This window comes from Athene noctua, chromosome 1 (assembly GCF_965140245.1).
Source record: "Athene noctua chromosome 1, bAthNoc1.hap1.1, whole genome shotgun sequence".
NCBI classification, from domain to species: domain Eukaryota; kingdom Metazoa; phylum Chordata; class Aves; order Strigiformes; family Strigidae; genus Athene; species Athene noctua.
The window spans coordinates 257,400,775-257,422,859 of NC_134037.1; the positions used below are offsets into that span (position 1 = coordinate 257,400,775).

Here is a 22,085-nt window from a genome sequence, read left to right on the forward strand (position 1 = left end):
ATGTGATTACAACTAAACAGTTAAAGTTCATTTTAAATTCACGCAAGGTGGTTGTGTTTATGTGGGGCAAGTTGAAGACTTAATTTCATATCATTGCTTTTTACTGCTTGTTTGATAGGTCCCATTTTCAGGTTGCCAGGCATTACAAAAAACTCAAAATACGGCTAGATGTGTTTTGGGAGATATAATTCCAATATTAAACACATGGGATTGAAAAGGGGATGATGAGTACTCTTGTACAATGTGCATTTCAATAAAGATGACAAGAGCCTCCCTGGAAGGCAGCCACACACAAGTACAGTTCTATGCATCATTTTGACAACAAGCTCGCTCTCAGCAGGTTATTGTGAAGAAAAAGGCTGTGCAGATATAAGCAAATGAGAAAGGACACAATAGTAATGACTACCAGAGGCCTACCATTCAAACCTTTTTCAAGTGCAGTTACCTTAACTTCCTCCTAGCTCAGTGAAAAGCGGTCAGCACCTTCTCAGCTGGCCCTTCATGGCCTATGGAGGGATTCCAGGGATCCCTAAAATTAAGTGAGGTTCCCTCACCTACAAGCAGTAGTTCTTAGCGGTGCAGACATACACTAGTCTGATTGCAGAGGCTTCTGGAGTGTAGTGACCCTCATGTGCTTACAAGGTGGGTGCAGGAGTTCAGCCACATGTTGGATGTAGCTTCGTGTATCCATTATGAAGATTCTTGACATTATATTCTCCTTACCCACATGTCCTGCTTACACTTCGGCACACTTTTATTTGTGGAGCTCTTAAGGGTTACACAATGCTCAGTTACCCTTGAATACCTATGCAAATGGCATGCTGTTTTCTGCGAAAGACTGCTCTAGAGCCCTGTGCCTATATTATCTTCTCTCCCTAATCCCCATTGGTGGGAAAGTAGTGGTGATCCCAAGAACTGATGTCATTAACCTAGTTCATCAAATACCTTAAAATCATTTTTGTGTTATTAAATAGTAACACCAATTGCCATTAGTAATAGGATGCTATTGTCTCAGAGTTTTCAAAGCTCTATGAGATCATTGTTAAACTTCTTTTAGAGACTGGGAAACAAAGCACAAAATCATTAACTACATTGCCTAAAACTGCAGATCACAGTGTCAGCCAGAACTGGGGCTGGCTTCAAGAAACTAATCTTGATTTTAAAAGCAAGCCAAATAATTTCAATCCAGGCACCCAAGCACCAGAAGGAGGATCTGCAAGTTTAAAAAAGCTAGACTAAACATGAACAAAATTTTCACTTCTTTTTATTTTCCTGGGAGGAGTCATGTTCCCAAGTTTTTCTCCCATGACTACAAAGTCTGAAACCCTACCCTTAGTTCCTTCCCCTACATGTATTCAAAAATATTGTTGTAATCACATGATCAAAGGTTGAAGAGAAAAGCAAATACCTATGAAAAAAAAAAAAAAAAATCACACAAACCAAAAATATCAGGGCTGCCCTTTAGCAAAAACTGTGCTGGCAAGTAGAGTGCCAAAAGATTTCAGTAAAGACAGGGAAGTTAGTTCTGGGCAAAATGGAAGCATTTTTAACGTGTATCTATGTAGTCGTGAATGTAATGAAGTTCTCTGTGCAAAGACCGGGAACACAACGTTTTGTGTTACGTAATGCAGAAACAAAGTCTCATGTTTGTAGAAAGAGCGGTACATCTAGGAACTGTGATTTCCTTTCTCTGCCAATAATCTCCTATTTGTATTCATAATTGTCAATAATGACAGAGGCCAGAACATGAATAGTTTGCACCCATTCCCATGTGGTGCTCTCAAAGGAAAACTTACTATTCCAAAATTCTCTCTCTACCCCTGCCTTCAGTGGGACAGATTTTCAGCTGTTGCACACTGACAAGGCCCTGTTAATATCAATTCATGTGAACTGATAATTCAATTAAAAAAAAAGAATTTACTTCTATCCTAAAATGGGAGTATATTGTTCTAGACCTCCAAAGCTCCCAGGAGGTAAGACAGGCCACCATAAAAGCAAGGGTTGTAAACTTGAATTTATTATAGACAAATAAGGCTTTGCCCTATGAATACTCTTTGCCTATCAAGTTAATGAGCCTTGATAAGGCAATCGTCTGAGGAGTAGCTGACAAATTATCTGAAGCAGCAATTTGAAAGGCGTTGGCTGGCTTACAACCATTTCAATTGGGAGAATGTGGCATCATGTTCCTCTTCCTCTGGAAGAGTTATTTGTCAAACCAAATTTCTTGCAGTTCAGCAGCAGATTCTCCATACTGGAGCACTGAGATATGACAAAGACTGCAGTTACCAAAACAAGCAAATAATCCTTGTCCCTTCCTCCCCAAACTTGAAGCTGACAAATTCTGAGAAAAAAATTCTTTCTAGGAAGCCTGCAGGAAGACAGGGAGATAGATATCTTTTACATTTGACTGGAGACCATGGCAGTGTATAATGTGGAGGAATAGGGCTTTGAGAAATTCAGGTGAGTAAAGGGAGATCTTTCAAAATACGTGATCAATACTTGGAAGATTTGTTTGTAGTACAATTTCGAGTAGAGATGGTGGTATCACAGCGGTAGATTTAAAACAAGGTCTTTTTATGGATTAATTCTTCCAAATATTCATCACAATACAGCCCTGAGATTATCACCTTTTGCAAAATTAACAACTTGGATTAGGGTTAAAATAGGATTAATACTTTCCTAAAAATCTGTTCTCCAACTGTGAATACTGAGTCCATTTGAAAATCAAATCATGGTATATATTGTAAAGCTGACACTTTCTTCACCAAAGGCATTTGGTGAAATTTTATTTCAAATAACTTCCTCTACAGTCAACTATTCAAAGAGTCCTGTGGAGAAGATGACAGTATTTGAGAACATTGAAAACTGTCATATTTTCCATCTGAATATTATTCCACAGTGGGAAGGAAGTATAAATTATAGCAATCAGTTGCCTCTACCATAGCATGTAGCAGAGCATTTAACCATGAGTTGTGTCTTTTCTCGTCTTTTGTGTTCTTTTTGCAGTTCTTGTTGGACTGTTGAAATAAACAAACTGATTAAATATTCAGGGACTAGAGCTTAATTTTATATCAAAGTAGAATGAAGAGAAATGAAACCCTGTTCTTAAAGAGAACTGTAAACTGACACTCAGTAGAACAAGACCCAGATTTTTAAGTCCTGATGTCAGGTCATTAAATATCTGAGGACCAATATTTAATCAATCACACAGTAAAGCAAAAGGATGTAAAGAATGATACTTTCAGGTTGCAAAATGGCCTAGTTTTATGAGCTCTTCAGCGCTCCACTGATTACTGTCATCTGAGTGTCTGGTCTGCAGGAAGCAGTTTTAACAGATCCGCCCTTTTTCCCCAACCTATCTCCATAGTCCTTACAGTCACGTCTATAGAGATTGACCATTTAGCAATGAATTGCATCTCTCTACAGTTAGCAAGCCACCATCTAATCCTCAGTGCTCCCAATACACAACTCCATGTCCCCAAAATCCCCTAGAATCCACTTGCTCAACTTTCTAGTTCAAGTTGGTGCCTTCCTTTCTAAAGGGACCATTTTAAAATTAAGAGTCTCTTTATAATGCTTTCTTCTGTTGTTTGGTTCTAACCACACAGAAGCACTGTGATGCTTACAGATAGATTACTCGTATGTACACTGTACCTAGAGACCTGAAGTAATTTGACTATTTTTGGCTAGTTATTTCCTTCAAAATAGTATTTGCAGAGAAATTAAAATATTGTAGATAGATCTGTTAATACCTGTCATCCTTCTGGAATTATTTATACCTTTATAAAACACTGACTTTACCAATGTTTTTCACCCAAACTTGCACTGGCCTGAACAGCTTAACTAATCAATTTGTCCAGTGATTAAGCATCTTTTCACAAATTCTAGTAGCTACACAGTTCTCATTCTAATAAACTGACAGCTTTTGCATGGTCTTACCACATCTGTTGAACTCTTCACTAGTATTTGTTTTATTAAACATTATGCTTTTTTAATTTAGCTTTCTATTTCATGGCACTTCAATGTCTTTCACAGCTGGTTTTTTAATGCCTAGGGTTTTTTTCCTGCTATTGTATCTTACACTAATCTACCATTTTCCATTCCATTTAAATACTTCTACTCTTGTCTTCCCACATTACTCTTCATTGAAACATGTTTTCTGTAGAAAGTGTCTATGATCAAATCTCCAAATACAATTATTTTTCTTCTACTTTGAATACAAAAGATAGTAGGCTCTTTCCTGACAAAGGAAGCACTCAACATCTTCTTGAAAACTTGTGCCTAACTCTTCCTCTATCTCCCAAATCTTGTTTGCAAATAGTTTACCACTATCCCAGTAGATTACAGAAGAATAGCTGTGTTATACTAGCATACAGTTTTGGACAGTATGTTTTCCTTTACTAAATATTTCTCAAGAGGGAATCACTGTCAATATTTTATAGAAATGTCTTCCATTACTTCAGTTATGGAAATGTTCATCATTTCAGGTTTTACTGACTGTCCTCTCAGAGCACAGCCAGCCTAGGGAATGCTAAATTTTAGATGTATTCTCAACCATGACTTAGTGAGGGAGGTGATTATTTTTTGCTCAATTTCTTCTGAATGGCTTAGGCAGCCACCCTATAAACCCAAAGATGCTCAGTGAACAAAGTATGCACAACACAGAAATAAAATGACTGAATCAAACTGAATTACTACAGCTTTCAGTGAGGTCTTAGTCACTTTTTGTACTCACAGAGAAACAAATACTGAATTCAGTTGTAAAATGTGATACATACTATGTAACCTATTTTAGAGCACCATTCCAATGGATCAAAACATTGCCTGTGTTCATCACTGGATTTTGGATGACCAAAATTATATACCAAGTTAGCATATATCTTCCAGTGGTGCAGATGTGAAAGCATGGTTAAAAACAAGCATAAGCTGTAGAAAAAGATCTATGGTGAAGATGCAAATTATGAGATAAATCCAGTGATGTTCATGCACTCTAACAAAGGAGGTGAGGAAGAAGCGCATGCAGTACCTGGTGATCTCAGAGTCAGGGAGCAGGCCTACGTGGTAGTGGGGATAGGGAGCTGTAAGAAGGAAGCTTTTGTCACACTCGACAGGGGAATAGTGCCTAGGAGAAGGTGGTTTATCACACAGTTTGTTCACAGTGCTGTAAACAGGTTCAGGAGGCCTGGTGATACAGAGACAAGAGTAAAAGATCAGGTGTGCATTAGTGGCTGAGAATATAGAGAAAACACAGCAATCATTTTAAAAGCATGCATAGCAAATCTGTCAAGACCTTTTCAGTAGGGCTTTTCTGACAAGTAAAGTGTGCTGTTAAAGGAAAAATTAGAATTTGGTAACACAGTATTATGGCATACAAGCAACTGCATATAAAGATATACATAATGCAAGTGGGCCATAAAACCGCCTTATGGGAGGTATGGCACTGAAAAGGAATATCTTATCTCTGAAGTTCAGTGATGAGTTTTCCCACATGCTCTGCTTGGCTTTTTGTTTGTTTGGTTGGTTGTTGGTTTTGGGGTTTGGTTTTTTTTTTTTTTTGGTGGTTTGGGTTTTCTTTTTGTTTGTTTTTTGTTTTTTTTATCTAACAACATTACTTCTGCACGGTTTTCTGTGATCTTAATTTTGAGCATAGAAGAAAATATGGTAATTTTTAGCTGAAAGGGGGTATTTTTTACCCATTAATTTAATATAAAGGTGAAGTACATATTACTTGTTAATACGACATACTCCTACCCCAATGAGCTGGGGGTTTGCAAGTAGAGCTGTGGTCGAAGTGAACCATACCCTATAATAACACCAATGGTAACAAACTGTGTAAGCAATTAATCTCAATGGCAGACAATTCATTTAATTTCAAGAGGTTTTTGCTCTCTTCTCAGATCCAGCCTTCAAAATCTGATTACACAGACCACATCTCAAACAGTTAACCTCGTTGACAAGGCTACTGCAATTGCACTTGCACTGCTGCTCCAAATTACTGACAGCAGTCTGAGAGGTTTAGATACAAAGAACAAGATCCTAAAACTGACACCGACTGGTCACCTCGCACTTCTCTCCTGCTGCCTAGAGGCCAACTGCCTGGGAGAGGCAATACTTACCGCAAACCTCCCAGGGAGCCACCTGGGGAGGGGGGAGAAGGGGATGCAGCCTTTAGTACCAACCAGCCGGGGATCCACAGGAGACAACCAGCAGACCGTTTTCAAAAAAATACACCACATAGTACATTTCCCGTCATGCAACTCCTCCAACTCCTGTGTTGGCCCCGGCAGATACCTCTGGGCCTACTGGCAGAGTGAAACTTGACTCATAATTTCCTGAAGTTTCTGTTCTAGAGAGTGCCAAGAAGCAATTGCTGTCATATCCTCGCTTCTGCCAGAAGATTCAGGGTATGCCACTGTCTTTAATCACAGAAATACAGTATTAGCTAGATGGAAATCTTATTTTAGAAGCCTGAAAATATCAACAGGCCAAGCTGTTAATGAACTCTTTTTGTTCTTCTGGCAGCACTGTGCCTCACATGGGTGTGGTTTTTGCTGTGACTTTCACAGGTACCAGAATTTATTACAGTCGTGGACACACTGGCAGATATGGAGTACATATTTTCCTTTGTTGTTAGCTTCTAGTTTTGTCCTTTGGGGGAAAAGGAGTAGCTGCTTTACTTAAAAGCTGGTCTCACTCAATGCTAATAACATTCATAGCAATCTGACATATGATTTGAGAACTCTCTGTGCCTGACTTTCCCAGGGAAAACTTTACAGTTTAAAAAATGGCAATTTAAGATTACCCAATATCAAAATAGCAAAGCTGTCACTCATTTGCTTATAAAGCACTCTGTCAAGCATTTAGTAAAATCCCTTTAAAAATGCTTAAGGTAGCAATTCTTTTTTATCAGTATATTTCACACGTTTCAGAGGGTTGGATTCAATAATTTGTTTACTAAATCAATTGCTGCTTTCAATACAAAAAATCCAGAGAAAAAACCCCACACTACTTCTATTATTTTACTTTAGACCAATACTGCCTTTTATACCCTCAGAAATCACTTCTGCTTTTAGGCAGTATATTAAATAACAAGTAAAAATATCAAATAGAAATCATACCTACTATGAAAATTGAAGAAATATTGCCCCAGTGCAGGAAGATGACTAAAAAACGCAGATTTCTCCATGGATTAAAACACTAACCAGTCCATTAACAACTTGCTAGCTTCCTACATTAGAGTTAATTGTCTTCTCTGAGTGGTAGATGACATGAGAGTGTTGCTACCCGTTGGATGTATTGTGAATGCTTAAACTACACTGAGTCATCAGTGAGTGACCATCCAACCTTGTGCTGAGACACAAATCGTGTCACAGAGATGGTGAGATACCAGGGATTGCTCTGTCAATTGGCAGTTACAAACTGCTTCCAGAAGCAAAATGAAAGTAAACATGCAACATCCACCTAGACATTGAAACTAAATTAGTCCATCAAATACAAACACAAATCCCTAACAAAAGGTCTTGCAAAGCCCAGTAAATTTAAAAAACATTTCATATTTTTCACTCCTTTCAATCTTGCTGGATGGTAAGATAACAGCAAATTGGAACAAGTCACTGTGCTGATGTATAAAGTCCTATATATATGTGATACTGTGACCAAGCTAACAACTCTGTAATTCAGCTGAAGAGAGAGGTCTTAAGGCTAAGAAAAGGAATTCAAACTTTTTATCCTTTTAAAGCTTGGACTCTGCTTAGAATAGGATTCAGAGTATCAGCTATTTCCAGTTATGAGTGCACTTCTTTTAAGGCCTATGAACTGGTCTCAGATCATCATAGCCAACTATTTACCATCAGATGCCATTCCTCAAGGTCATTAAGATTATGGACTGCTCTGGTTCTTTAGATATACCTGCATACTACTCAGATGCATATGCTAATACTGCTAATTGCATAGCTGGGCCCTGGCTGCACATTTTATTGGCACGGAAAAGAAAGAACTTGAAAAATAAGACGTACGTAACATCAAGGGTCCAGCTCGGATCAGGATAAACTTATTTTCTCTCTCAATTTGATTTAGTAAATATAAATTAAATAGTGTAAAAATAATTGAAAGTTGGGATAAAAACATGGAAAGGATGAGAATGATTAAAATGTACTGGGAAGATCACTGACTTGGTCATACAAACTGTACTTTATGCAGGCCAGTAATCCTGCATCCAGTCATTGCTACAACAGACTGTCTTAAAACATACTCCTGACTCTTCACCTTCTATATGTACTAGTACTTAATTCAAACTAATACTAAGCTACAATAGTACCTATCTACTTTGGAAGACAAAAATCGCCAATTAAAAAAAAAAAGATAATTATGAAGACCACCCAGCTTTATTAAATGAGTCTTCTAATGCAGCATTTTCTCTTGTCGTTTATATTTCTCCTCACCGGAAGAAGAAGAAAGAACTTCTGTCCAATGGGATCAGCCCACCTGGAAAATCCTGTCTCAAATATTTTCTTCTCCAGTTCTATGACAGAGATGGGTTGTCTTCTCTCAAAGCATGGGATAAGGAGAACGATATTTAGAAATTGTTTCTAATGTACCATTCTGAAAAATTACAGCCAAGGTCACCTCAACTTTTCTTGCAAAAGAATTAAGAGCCAGACTGAACATAAACACTGAGGCCTTATTTTATGATGCACTGAATCTTCAAATGAATTTTAAAACATGTAGCAGGTCATTTAGCATGCTGTAACAAAAGTGTAAAAGGTTGTTTATTTGCAATTGCTCCACTTTCCGATACAGCAGGCACCGCTTCAGAAGTTTTGTCTTATTTCAAACAAATACTAAGCAATTTTTGCAATTTTAACATAAGAACAAAGAATGATGTTATTGCATTTATTTTGTCCATCATCTTCATTTTTTAATTCTTATGCAAAAAAAACCCAAACCACCTTAAAATGCTAAATGTGTGAATATTACTGTACACTTCTTGGATAACTGTAATATCTTTTTAATGAGTAATTATCTGTTATGGGTCTACTCTGACAAAATAACTGATGCTGTAACTTCTTATTTAGCAGATCTGCTCCCTTTGTGTCTTTAAACTATTTAGTGACAAACATACATTACAGTTCTCTGTCTTTATCAGTGAGCTAAAACCCAAGCTCTGATAAATGATAGCAGCAAGTAGTAGGTCTAGATGGACAGCAGTAACTAGGTTAGCATGAGAATCAGGCATACAATAGCAGAGGAAAGGCAACAGAAAATATTAGTAGCATAGCTTGGCTTGAGTGTGCCTCAGCAGATAAATCAATCAAAGAGACAGAATCCAGTCATTCAGTGCCACAAGCTAGGCTTTTAAATGATAGTATGAACAGCAGATAGTCATAAACTACTTTTCTAGCTAAAAAAATTGAAAGCTGGAATTGTTAATCAGTATAGACCTAACTGTAATGAGGCACAATTTCCACAGAAAGGTATAATTGGTGAAAGAGCTAACAGTAACAGTGGGAGGTAGAAGATTGATCTGACACTTGTTTTATCTATTTATTTCATAACAGAGAGCGTAAAGAAAGCAAATCTTCCTAGTTGTTTGTAGTCCTTATTACTCCTTGTTTGGAACATCATTGTGTTATTGTTTCAGGCTGGCTTTATTGCACAACAGAAGTTATAAGAAAATGGCATTATTAAAACTGTTCTCTCCTCAACATCATGCAGAGTCCTCAATTTAATTTTAACTTTTTTTATTGCAGAATCCTCTTTGGTAGGTTCAGTTGCCAACACATAGCGCATTAAATGTTAACAGTCTTTTTTTTTGGATTTTAAAACCTTTTATGATATGGAAAGAAACCAGCTAAGCTCTCACAGCATATTGAATATGCAGGGCTATAGCCAGGAAAAGCTAAATTTAATCTCAGAGAAAATAAATCTCACAATGCTACAAGTTTCCAACTTTTTTTATTTTGAGTAGCCATTCTTAATGGTACCCAAGTTCAGTAAAAACAACTAATACATTAGTATTGCTAATACAATGCTGCTGAGAAGTATGCAAAGAGCTGTCTTTAAAAGTATATCACTATTAAGACAAAAATCAATGGTAATTTAATATAAATTAACTCTTCTAATAACCAATGATTTTTATACATATGTCTTGACTTCTTTGAGTATCTTTTTCACATAGGCTTCTAGGAGAACCACAGATCTTATTGTTCCGCAGGTTTATTTAGAAATTAAAGTGGATTTTATTTCATAGGTTGTGTCATGGCAATTCAAATAAGACCCAATATGACATGTTTATTTTAACCAAATGGAGGACAGAGAACGGGTATGAAGAGCTGGAAGAAAATACCAGAAGTACATTACCTTAGTTCTTTCTGAAAATCCTTCTATAACCAATGATTTCTCAGCTTTCCCATTATTAACTGCTATTTTCATGAGCCTTAAAGTTTTCTGTAACTGCAAAAAGAGTGCTTAAGATCATGGCCTTTTTTTTTTTTTTTTTTTTCACCGTATTGAAGAGTAAGGATTGCCTTGTTCCTCTTACTAATACTATTTAAACGTTTTAATCAGGTTTTCAAATTAAATGGCCTACAAGAAGGCGTAAGTATAATTTAGAACTTTTAATATTCTACACCCAAGTCTACCTCATTATTCTTAGCCATTAGGAATTAGGAAAGGAAATGACTATTTAATGTGAAAAAAAAACAGTAATGATTTTCTGTTCCATCAATGGAAAAGAAAGTTGTTTCACAAAGAAAAGGTGAGACTATCAGACCAAAGGCTCTAGTCCCTTGCACTAAATCTTTAGGAAAGAGGGCCAGTAAAGAATGGCCCTTCCCTGCTCAGCTGCTGAAAAGCAGCAAGTTAAGGACCATGTAGACTAGGAACTAAATCCAAGAAAATTGTGGTTAGTAGGCCTATGGACCACGAATCTGAGCACTTATCCTCACGTGTATTTCAACATTTTTATATTCTTAGGCTTCACAACACCCTGTGGCAGAGTTCCACAAACTAAACATGTGACATACCCCAAAACCTCTACCTTTGTGTACTATAGGCCTGTTACCTATACTTAAGTAACAAGTAGCTTCCACTGGCTGTATTAGAAATAGACAAAGCTATTACTTGGAGATCTCTGACAGGCCTGTTTAAATATATGTGGATTACTCAGGATGTAAAAGATTATCTGGTGACTTCATAGTAACTAAATTTTTACTTTAATATAAATTATTTTCCCAAATTAAGACTCATTATTTAAAATAAATCTGGGGTAGCAAAACGACATCTTATGATAGGCAGAAAACTATTATGCATTTGTAAAGTTTAACAATTAGTTTAAAATGAAATTTGTGTATTAAAGATATGAAATATAAAATAGTTGCTTTGCAATTTAGCAATTTTGTCTTTCATTGAACGGAACAAATAATAACATAGAGCTAAGAAATATAACTGTGACCTTTTTCAAAAAAGCTTTTGATAGGTGTTATACAAGTAGACATTTTTATATGATAGCATAACTAAAAACTGTGCCACTGTATTTCACCAATGTTCCAATTTAAGGTTATACAGAAAAACTTATATTTTTCTTTTCTTAACTGAACATTTAATGTGTAATTCGAATAGTGTTCTTTTAATTTTATTTTTTTTTTAAATAACTCCTTGGATTGACCAAAGACCAAATCAAGAAAGAAAACCTATAATGGGACACCATAATGAATTCAATATAATCATCAGCATGGTCGCCAACTTAAAGCTAAAGCATGAGAACTCTACCTCGTGAGAGACGGGGAGTAACCACCAGCAGCAGCAGGCTGCCATCCTCCAGACCGACAGGCAGTGCAGGTGAACTATCATGACAGACTGCCTGAGGGATCAAGTACGTGTCATGCAAACCCCAGAAACCTCAGGCTGCTCTCCATTTTTCTAGAGACACGGCTCTAGCCTGATCTTGCCAGCATCTTATCAGCAACTTTTCCTTACTTGCTCTCCATCTCTGTTCCTTTCTCCAGTCTTTTTGCACAACTATAGATTATCGCAAATCTCAGGTCTCACTGTCTGAGGGAGTTGATGGTTCAGCAGCCCTGAAATTCATTGCTGCTCTTCTCCAGGACATTTTTCTCCACTGCTTCTTCATGCCTCTTCACCCATTTCTCACTTATGTTCTTCCTTGTCCTAAATTCCCCTTCCCAATCCAAGTTTTCTTACCCAGTAAATACCAGTCTTCCCTTTTTGTGATTTCCATTCTCACACAACCAGTGACAAGTTCTCCCTCACTTTCACACCCAATCTCACCATAATTCCTTGCCAAACACCCCCCTCCCCTCAATTCCTCCGCTCTTCAATGTTAAAATCTGACAGGACTGGGCATTCAGAGCACAGAACAGAATCACTCCTGATTATGTTCCTGTGTCAGAAAGAGCTGGAAAAAATAAGTAGAGAGAAAAACTAGCTCTGGCCATATAATGCTGTGCTGAATCATACTGATTTTTAAACAATCTAGTCAGTATTCCAAAATTGTGAAAAGCTTTGATATACCTTAAGGAGTTCTACTGAAAAAAACAAAAACACATTTTGAAGGATAAATGAATTGCAGTTGTTCCAAAGACTTACACTGGCATTGAGATAGATTTTCACAAATACAGTAAAATTATTATGTGGATTTAGTTTCATCAGGTCCCATACTTCAACATCCTGAAGATATGTATGGAATATTATAGTATTTAAAATATAATATAACCACAATTTTTAATATAGAATAGAACAGAATAGAACATGAACTAAGCCTTGTAATTCTCCCTCTATCCCTTAAACGACCAAGCTGCAATGGTTAAAACTAAATGCAGTTTAATGTGATAATAATAGTGGTTAATTAAAATTACTTTAAAAATAATAGATATAATTTACACTAAATTTTAAAGCAAACCAAACATATAATCTTTGCTATCCCTAGATAAAACAAATCCCCTCCAGGCAAAAACTGAGCATGAAAATATTAATTTGAACAACTGATTTGAAGGGGAAGAATAAATAAAATGCATTACCAGTCTCCCCATATTAGTACATGTAGTTTATTCTCTTTAGGACACAGATCATGCTGAGTTTGGGTTAGGCATGGTGATATGACTGTTAAGAGCTCATAAAGACCTGTCATATTCATATAACTGCATCAGTGTACTTCTGCATATCTTTTCCTCATCACTCACTGAGTAACATTGGGTCAAAAACATGGTGTAAAATTCACCACTTGAAAGTTCTACCTACAGTATTTGAAGATCATCTTCACCTGGGAAACATGAGTTTCAATTCTGTTCCCACACAAAATCTAACAGGAAATGCAGCTAACTCCTTTCAGCAAATATATACTTTTAAAACATGCAGAATATTTTGTCAGTGGATGGTCTAAGTCAACAGTAAAGATCCCAAAAGAACAGTTTTCAGGACTCATTACTAAAGTCTGCAGTTCTTTCTTCCTATTGTTGTGCTTCATAAAACCATTGTCAGAAAACTGTTATTGATAGTTTCATTGAACACAAACCATAATATTAGTTGCAATGGTTTAATACTGAAAAGTCAAATTTGCGTATCAATACAAATTTAAAGGTTTTTCCATAAAACATCCTCAATTCAACCAACAAGTTTATGTAAGTAAACAACAAACAATTTAGGAATGTTACTGTCAATACAGAGAAAAAATCCCCTGAGACTTCAACTTAATGGTTCTCCTTTTTCTCCCTTCCAATCCCCAGCACCTCCTCCTCGTCCAGAATATGTAATTTTGCAAAGATGCATGTAAAAAAAAAAATCAAACATGCTTTTCACAGCAAAACAGATAACTCAGCTTTTTCATGCATGAATCTTTAATATCTAGCCAGAGTTAAATGTTAAAGTGAATTTTTTATCAGCTGAAGCACAGAAGTTTGATGTTACCATTTTCTGAAGTTAAAAAGGAAGTAAAAACTCAATATGGTAGTTTTTTATTTTTATGGATCTTTTGCTGATGTTATTTGTTAAAGACAGAAGGAATGAACATCTAAAAGCTACAGGATTTTTAGCCTATAATTTCAGTAGTTCTGGAAATAGGAAGGCAGACATCTGCTAAAGAGTAAATTCTAACTACTCTCAGCTGTATTAGTAATGAATGTTCCTCAAAAAGACTAAAAAAATTAAAGATTTTCTTCCTATTATCATCGAAAATTTGGTTGGAATGCATCTCTGTAGGTCATCTCATCCAATCTCATGCTTGAAGCAGGATTACTGCCAACACTAGATCAGATCACTCATGATTTTATCTAGCCACCTCTTAAATACCTCAAAGTGTGGATATTTCACAATGATTCTAAGCAGCCTGCTCCAGCTCTACTCCACCCACCTGGTGTCTTTTTTCTTTTCTTCTCAAACTGAAATCAGAACATCGAAAGTCAATGCTTGCAGCCATTGGTCCCTCTCTACTGAGAAGAGTTTCATCATCTTTGCGACTGAGTACTTAATAGAGTGCTCTTAGATTGCCCCTTATCTCTTCTTCACAACATTACACAAGCCCCAGTTCCCTCAATATTCCTCTAACCTCCATGTGATTTAGGACTCTGAGAATCTGTTGGACCCTCTCTTGTTTTAGCACAACCCTCTTGAAGTTGAAGAACAGGAACTGGTCACAGTCTTCTAGAACATAACTTACCTTTTTCTGCTGGCCACACTTCTAATAGAGCCTAATTGCTGATTACCTGACTGGCAATGGGAGTGCACTCCTGGATCCACGTTCAGCCTGGCATCTGCTGTAACCTCCAGGTCATTTTCAATGAAGCTGCAATTCAGATGTTTGTTTCATTGCCCATAAAAGTGTGTGGAGCTGTTCCACCTGAGGTGCAGACTTCTTACTGAACTGTAGGAGGTTTCTCCTGGCCAAGTCCTTGAGCATATCAAGATCCCTCTGGAATATAGCTCTGCCATTTGTCACGTTAACCACTCCCCCTTAATTTATTATCTGCTGCAAATCTGCTGAGGGTGCATGCTGTGTCATGATCTAGGTCATCGATGAAGGTATTCGCTGACACTCAAAGTATCCTGAGCGACTCTGATCATCCCTGACCACCTGATAGATGTCAAGTGATGATCGTTACCCTGTGAGCCTACTGGTTCAGTCAGTTCCCAACCCAGTCTCTTCTTGTAGTTCATTCTTCCTCAGCTTTCAAGTGAGAGTGCTGTAGGAGACTGTGTCAAAAGCCTTACCAAAGTTTGCCGTTGCATAAAAATTAGCATAGCCATGATGGAAGAAGGCTAATGAGCAAGGTGATAGCATATAATCTAGGAGATACCTAAAAGGCTATCCAGAAAGTTTCCAAACTTTTATAAATCATATCTTCTTTCCAGCTATGGATTAGTTGAACGTGTTTATCCAACACTTCCCCATCTTTGAATGAGAGGCTGCTGGAGGAGTTTTAAAGGGTGCTCCCTGTGTTACAGCTTCTCCTGCCCACAGAAGAGGTGTGAGAAATACCTTTCCAGCCACTCCCCAGGGCAAGTAGTGGAGAAGAGGAATCACCATGTACCCCCAGAAGATCCCAGATGCACATCTGTGGGAGTTATGGTGTGGGTCAGGTATGTCTTTTGAAGTCAGCTGTGTTTTCACCCAGCAAAGAGGCATTTCTGCTCAAGCCAGCATCTGTGCTGTGGCACTGGTTGGTACAGGGCAGCCACTGCTCTCCCCTCACCCAGACAGCGAGTCATTTGATAAGGAAAGGCAACACAGGCTGGACAAGCACACGATTTGCTTTTGGTAAATCTATTCTGACTATTACAATTACCTTCTGGTCCCTTAAATGCCTCGCAAAGATGATGTTGAGTACTTCAGTCTGAGTACTTCTGTCATTACTTTGTCTTCCCCTCCATTTATCAGTTTTTCCCTTCATCAAATTTTATGTTCATTTTTCAATGTAGCACAACTGAGAATCAATTTTTGTTTTCCTTTATGACCCTTGTAAGTCTTAGCTCAAATCAATCAGCTTTCTGATTTTGCCATTAAGCAGTCAAGCAATGCTTGCTCTACACCTTGCATTTTAGGTCATCAGAAAGCATTCTGCTCAGCCAAGCAGGCTGAATCCCCCTCCTTCTCACCCAACACACTGGTTCATTCCTGAGTTCTCAATAAGTTTCATTTAGAAATTGTCCATCTTACAGGGACCCTATGTTTCCGTGGCAGCATCCCAAGAGATTTTGCTTAGTGATTCTCCAAAAAGGCTGGTCTGCTCTTCTGAAGTCTACAGTCATAACTTCCTGACTATCTTTACAGATTTCCTTTGAATCATGAACTGAACTAACTCACAGTCACTCTGATCCCAGCTGTTATTTATCACCACCTTTACCGATAGTTCCTCCCTTTTCATAAGCAGCAGGTCAAGCAGAGAATTATTCCTGTTTCTCTCCTCTAGCAGCAGTAGGAAATAGAAACACAATCAAGGAATCTCTTGCATTGCCTGCACAACACTTTAATCTTACTAGAAACTACAACAAATAAGGACTTACTTGCTGAATGAACATGATTGTGTTGAGAATTACTTGGCATATAGGTTTTATCCACTCTTGATTCCACATTCTACTAACCATTGTGTTGTTTTACTTAAATTTGAAAAGGTGACAATCTTTATAAAAAATACAAGAAGGCAAAGCTTCCATCCTGAGTGAACTTAAAATGAATCCAACAAAACAAAGTAAATTATACCCACCACTGACAACATTTTGGACCAATAACACACACAACTTACAAAAGCTCAGAAATTAAAAGACAATATCCCACTGTCATGGTGTCTTTGCCCATGGCAGAGAGGTTGGAACTAGAGGATCTTTAATGTTCCATTCAGCTCAAACCATTCTATGATTCTATCATCCAGCTTCATTAAAACTTGTGGTAGAAGATGATTTGTTACTTTGCTATCCCTTGTGCTTGGATCAATTTTTTTCTCCCCATAGTTTTTTTGGAGTAAAAGTTGTACTGAATTTTTTTTCCGATGCAGATTCAATATCAGACCAAAAAATACAAGTTTTTATCAGCAGAAACATTTCTTTTTGTTAGGCAAAACACAAGTATTTAGGTAAAAAAACCTTAGAATTGGAACAAAAAATGAAAAACAAAAACAAAAGAAAGAGAAAGTCGGCAAATCGAGTTGAATGTTCAACCATTTAAGCTTTACCGATAGATTCATTATGGCAAGTAAGTTAAAAGAAAGTTTGTCACTCAAACCACACATACAAAGAATTATGAAACTGCAAAAGCCTCTTATATTGAAGTTACTGTTCCAGATATTTTTAGCTGGCACAAATGAAAAACTGCCAGAAGTATTGCCATATTATGACTGCACAGGTAATAAATTTCGTTATGTGATCACCATATAAATTAGCTCTGAAAACCTATTATAGCAAGAACCAGGTAGTTTTAATGGATAGCATTACAGTAGTTGGCAATCATCTTGATTATAAAAAATTATGTAAGGAAACCTAATTATAAATGCTGCAATCAAGGGATCTATAGGTTTCACTAAAATTATCAATATGATAATTAACTTTCCAAAAGTCTTTCTGAACTGGTCTTTCTTTTAATTCTTTCTAAACTGGTCAGCAACGAAGACTTTCCAATTATCTTCTTATTTTAGTGGCAGACTCATCAACAAATCCTATGACATTGCACATTAAAGAGTGTATTCACTGTTCTCAGTTTATAGCTGTGAAAATCACTGTGAGAATTAACTGTGGCATCTTCAATAGTCCCACTTGAATCAATAGGCAATAATTAACTACATGGACATTTGAAAAAAAAAACAACAGGCTAAGCATTGTTCAAAGGTTCATTGGTTTGGTTTTGAAGGTCAGAGTTTCTTAGTCATTGTAGTCAGAGGAGAAACCTGGTCTCTGGCTCTTGTTTGGGTGTCTTTCAGATAGTGTCGTAAGATGTATGTCCACTGAGGAAATGCAATGGCAAGAAGTGTCATTTTTCTTATGATTTATGACATTTATTCTTTGTGCTTTTGTATCCTGGGTATCAGTGTAGCATGTAAGTTATTATTACTAATATAATTAAGTCCATAACAGCCTCTTTCTTTTCAATAGGTCAAAGCAATTACTTGTTTAGAACTACTAGATTTTCACCTCATTTGCTCTGATCCATTCAGAGTCTGCTCCTATTACTCTGCACCTTTACTTCTGCCAGTGCCACACACCTTCCACAGGTCATGCTTGGTAGAGTCAGCCTCTTATGTCAATACTTTCAATGCCGTAGAAGACTTTGGATATCAGCCCTTCATTAGACAACACACTAACCTGGAAATCCAGATAGAAGATGAACACAGGAGAGGAATATTTCACAGAATATACATGGCTTCTCTGGTCATTTATTTCCCCAGATAATACAAAATGGACATTGGTGTGAATACCTCAGTCAATGACCACGCTGTATTATTAGCATTTGGCTCTACTGTCTGGAGCTAAATCAGCAAAATTAACTTGTTTAAAACAAACTAAAAATATCAGGATAGGAATACATCTTTCTTCCTAAAAAGATCAAAAAGACATACTAATTAATTTAAATATATATCCTGCAGGGTGCTTTGAGCAAGTATGCTTTCTACTGGGTATCTACTGAACTAATGAGCTAGGACTGTCATTGCCTTCTCTTCTATAACTGTTTATTCTTTTTTTTTTTTCCTTTTTTTTTTGGTAGAAATAATTAGGAAGTTAAAATCAGCTACATGTAATACAATGAAACACAGGTGTCTAAAGATACTTCATTACCTTACAGGTCTTCTGTTTAAATGGTCTTTTAATTCTCATGGCAGCTTTTTTCCTTTTTTTAGGGTTACTTCCTTCACTTTCTGTGACTTCTTGGTCTCAGCTATTATCTACTTTTAAGGTTGTCTATTTTTTGTTGTTTTTAAATTTACCAACTCTGTCTCAGTAATAATGGTGTTGACATCTCATTACAGAAGGAGAGAATTCAGCACTACAAGCTTATTGACAAAGCCTTCATCGTTGTAACCCAGATGCTATATTGGTATTCTTCCTATACACAGGCATTTCAGAAATTATGAGGTCAGTACTAGCCCAGGTAAAGGCGTGATGCACAATTGAATGAAATCAGTGCTTTACCTATTAATTAAAAAATGTAGCTTCTTGGAACCCTTTGGAGAAAATTCATCCCAATTGAATGTCTTCTAAGTTGAAGGAAAGCAATGTCAGCTTTGCATTCTCAACCAAAACAAAGGAGAAATTCTTCTAGCCAAGAAAGGGAAGCAAGGTGTGGTTTCCACACATTTATGTCCTGAGTAAACACTGTATCATGATCTAGTTACTCTGAATCTGTCTGATCCAACAAGTTAAGCAGCTTGAGATCGTAATCATATGCAACAAGAAAAATTAAATGCAAATTAGCAAGTTATGAAGTTGATGAATACGTAAGTGGACGAGACTCTTTGGCTTGAGATACACAGTAGGTCAAGTTAGATGATCAGAACAGCCTCCTACTAGCTTTAAACACAATGAATTTATAAATACTCAGGCACAGAAAAAAAAATTTTACATTTACTAGATTTTACTAGACATTATAATTTACTAGACATTATAATGAGGGCTCATTTTATAAACTTAACAACTGTGGTCTTCTAAGTGAATGATAGTGCTATTCAAACAAAAAAATAAATACTGTCTCATCAGTGACATTCAGCGTTGCCCTATGACAAGGTGTAAAAGAATCCTCCCAGCATTTTCTATGTGTTTTTTCTACTTGGAAATCAACTATATAGATACAATTCTGCTACTGTGCTTTCATATAGTAGTTACAATTCTTTTGGGATTATTAAAAAAAAAAAACACCATAAGAAGCAATTTTCAGGGTCTTTTTGCTAATAATCACATCAAAGAAGCCCTTTCATAAAGGTGTCAAGTGCCACCGCATAAACAGTTTCCTTTTAACCTCTATGCTCTTAAAGAAAACTGTTTCATATTATGATTGCTCTAATAGTTAAGAAACTTTTTTCATTTTCCCTCCTATATTTATTTGCAGTCAGTCCACACATATTTTTTTCTTTTCCCATAATGTTTTCTCTCTGTAACATTTATCTTCCAATGTGTGTACAAAGAGCAATTATAGGCTCTTTTAGCCTCACTTTTACTAAACTATGTAAGATCACTAGACAAGCTGGACCTTTCAGAGCGTACTGTCACGGACACGTACAAATGCACATACAGACCCTCCACCCATACATGCAGTGAGCCAGATGGGTCACTGATTCTGATATCTCCTAGCTGTGTTAAGAAGCAGAAAATTTTTTCAGTGCCAGCATTGCTCAAGTGCAGCCACGTTGTTTAGGAACTAGTGCAGGATTGCACCCAGACAACATGGACCTCAGGTCAGCATTCATTCGTGTGATCTTTCTCTTAGTTGTCTCCATACCTGTAACAGTTTCAATTCATCTTCCTTGAACATGGGTGAAAAGAACCATATGCTGTATTCTATGTGAGGTGCACTGAATGCTTTAGCTATGTCCTTTGCAACTGTCATGAAAGGTAACAAATAAAGAGAAGCATCTGACCTGGTGTAGTCGTCCTCCACAAGCATGTGCTTTGGAATGGGTGAGTATCTTCCCGGTGAGATAGGGGCCAGGGATGCCTTGTACTCTAAAGTGCCATTGTTTCCAGAAGAGAGGATATGATTTTCCATTGGTGGAGAATAAGCTGATGGTAAGAATAAGCATTTCTAGTTAGCCACTTTCATGTTTGATTAGATGTAACCAGAGTAGCATTTTTTAGTTAAGTATCAAGAATGTGCTCATAGTATATAACATCAAAACAGACCATGCCTGAGAAAGCTTAAAATGTAACAAGAAAGAATAAACAGCTGGAATTTTCCTGAAAGGTTATTATTATTATTATTAATAATAATGAAGGCTCATTTGCAGGGATTGACTAGAGGGGGTCTGAAGAAGAAAGGATAGTTTGGGAGTCAGGAAATGTTTTCTTCAATTAGGACTGACTTGAAGAAGGAAATGTAAAATAGGAGAGGATGAGATTAGAAGCGGTCTCCTCTTTTTGGCTCCAATATACATCAATGGGAGTAATATAGTAAGAGCTCAATGAAGGATAAGAGCAGGAATTTTATGTATGGCAAGAATTATGTACGGTGAAGATTTAAAGCTGTGATCTACTAAAGGTGCCAAAATTCCCAAGATAATAGGAATTTCATTACCAACATACATGGTATATGGATCACAGTAAATCTGTATATTTAAAATACAAAGTGGATACAAATATCTTATACATATTAATGATTAATAATTAAAATTACAGGACATTCTATATTGGGTCTGTGAGTTTTGTTGTTTGCTTGATTTTTGCTATTCTGAAGCTACTGGGGATATTTATGACTGGAGAGATGTAATAACAGTTGTATTCAATCTCTAGTTAATGTAATTAGAAAAGGAAATGATAAATAGGAAAAACAATGATACATGCTTCTGCAATGAGCTATGATTAATTTTCCCATGAGAAGGTGGCAGCTAAACTTTCTAGTATTAGTTTTAGTCTTTCTTTCAGATGCTGAGATACGGAATGTTTCAAAGCAAAATATCTCTGCAGGGAAAGGCCATTACCTGTTCTGAAATACTCTGAATGTGTAGGTATAATGAAACGTTCCCTAAGGATAAATGAATCTGTATGCACCAACAGCCTTGGATGGGCTACTGCAAATCTTTTTAACCTTTACTCTCCCTCTGGAATTACTTCTGTCTTCTCATATGCTGCTGATCTATAATCTGACATAATAAAACACACTGGTTTAGAACTTCCAAATTATTATTTTGGAAAGTATGATAAAGCAGGCAATTGGATAGGAACATTTAACATTTTTACTTCGTGGGCTTCACTAAGATCCAGACCAGACTGCTACTGAACAACATGATTGCCATCTGTTGTAACATTTGCTAACTAAATAGGTATCCTCAGCACAGTTGAGTGCACCACCTGATGTGCACGTTATAAAACACTCCCTTCTATTTCTATGGAGCAGTCTGAATAAAGACGATTATGGATATTTAGCTTTTCCCTTAACT

At 36.8% G+C, this 22,085-nt stretch overlaps 1 protein-coding gene across 24 annotated transcripts in view; it reads right to left on the minus strand.

Moving 5' to 3' along the window:
- DLG2 (discs large MAGUK scaffold protein 2) overlaps positions 1-22,085 on the minus strand; it is a 1,037,827-nt gene that overhangs the window by 268,689 nt on the left and 747,053 nt on the right. For 20 of the 24 annotated variants that reach the window (XM_074917829.1, XM_074917820.1, XM_074917783.1 and 17 more), the window contains 2 exons: positions 20,571-20,712; positions 5,027-5,182 (listed from right to left, as the gene is read on the minus strand). In XM_074917829.1, coding sequence (XP_074773930.1) covers positions 5,027-5,182; positions 20,571-20,712 — 298 coding nt within the window. The remainder of the gene's footprint in view (positions 1-5,026; positions 5,183-20,570; positions 20,713-22,085) is intronic. The other 4 variants (XM_074917850.1, XM_074917842.1, XM_074917966.1 and 1 more) reach the window with 1 other exon arrangement.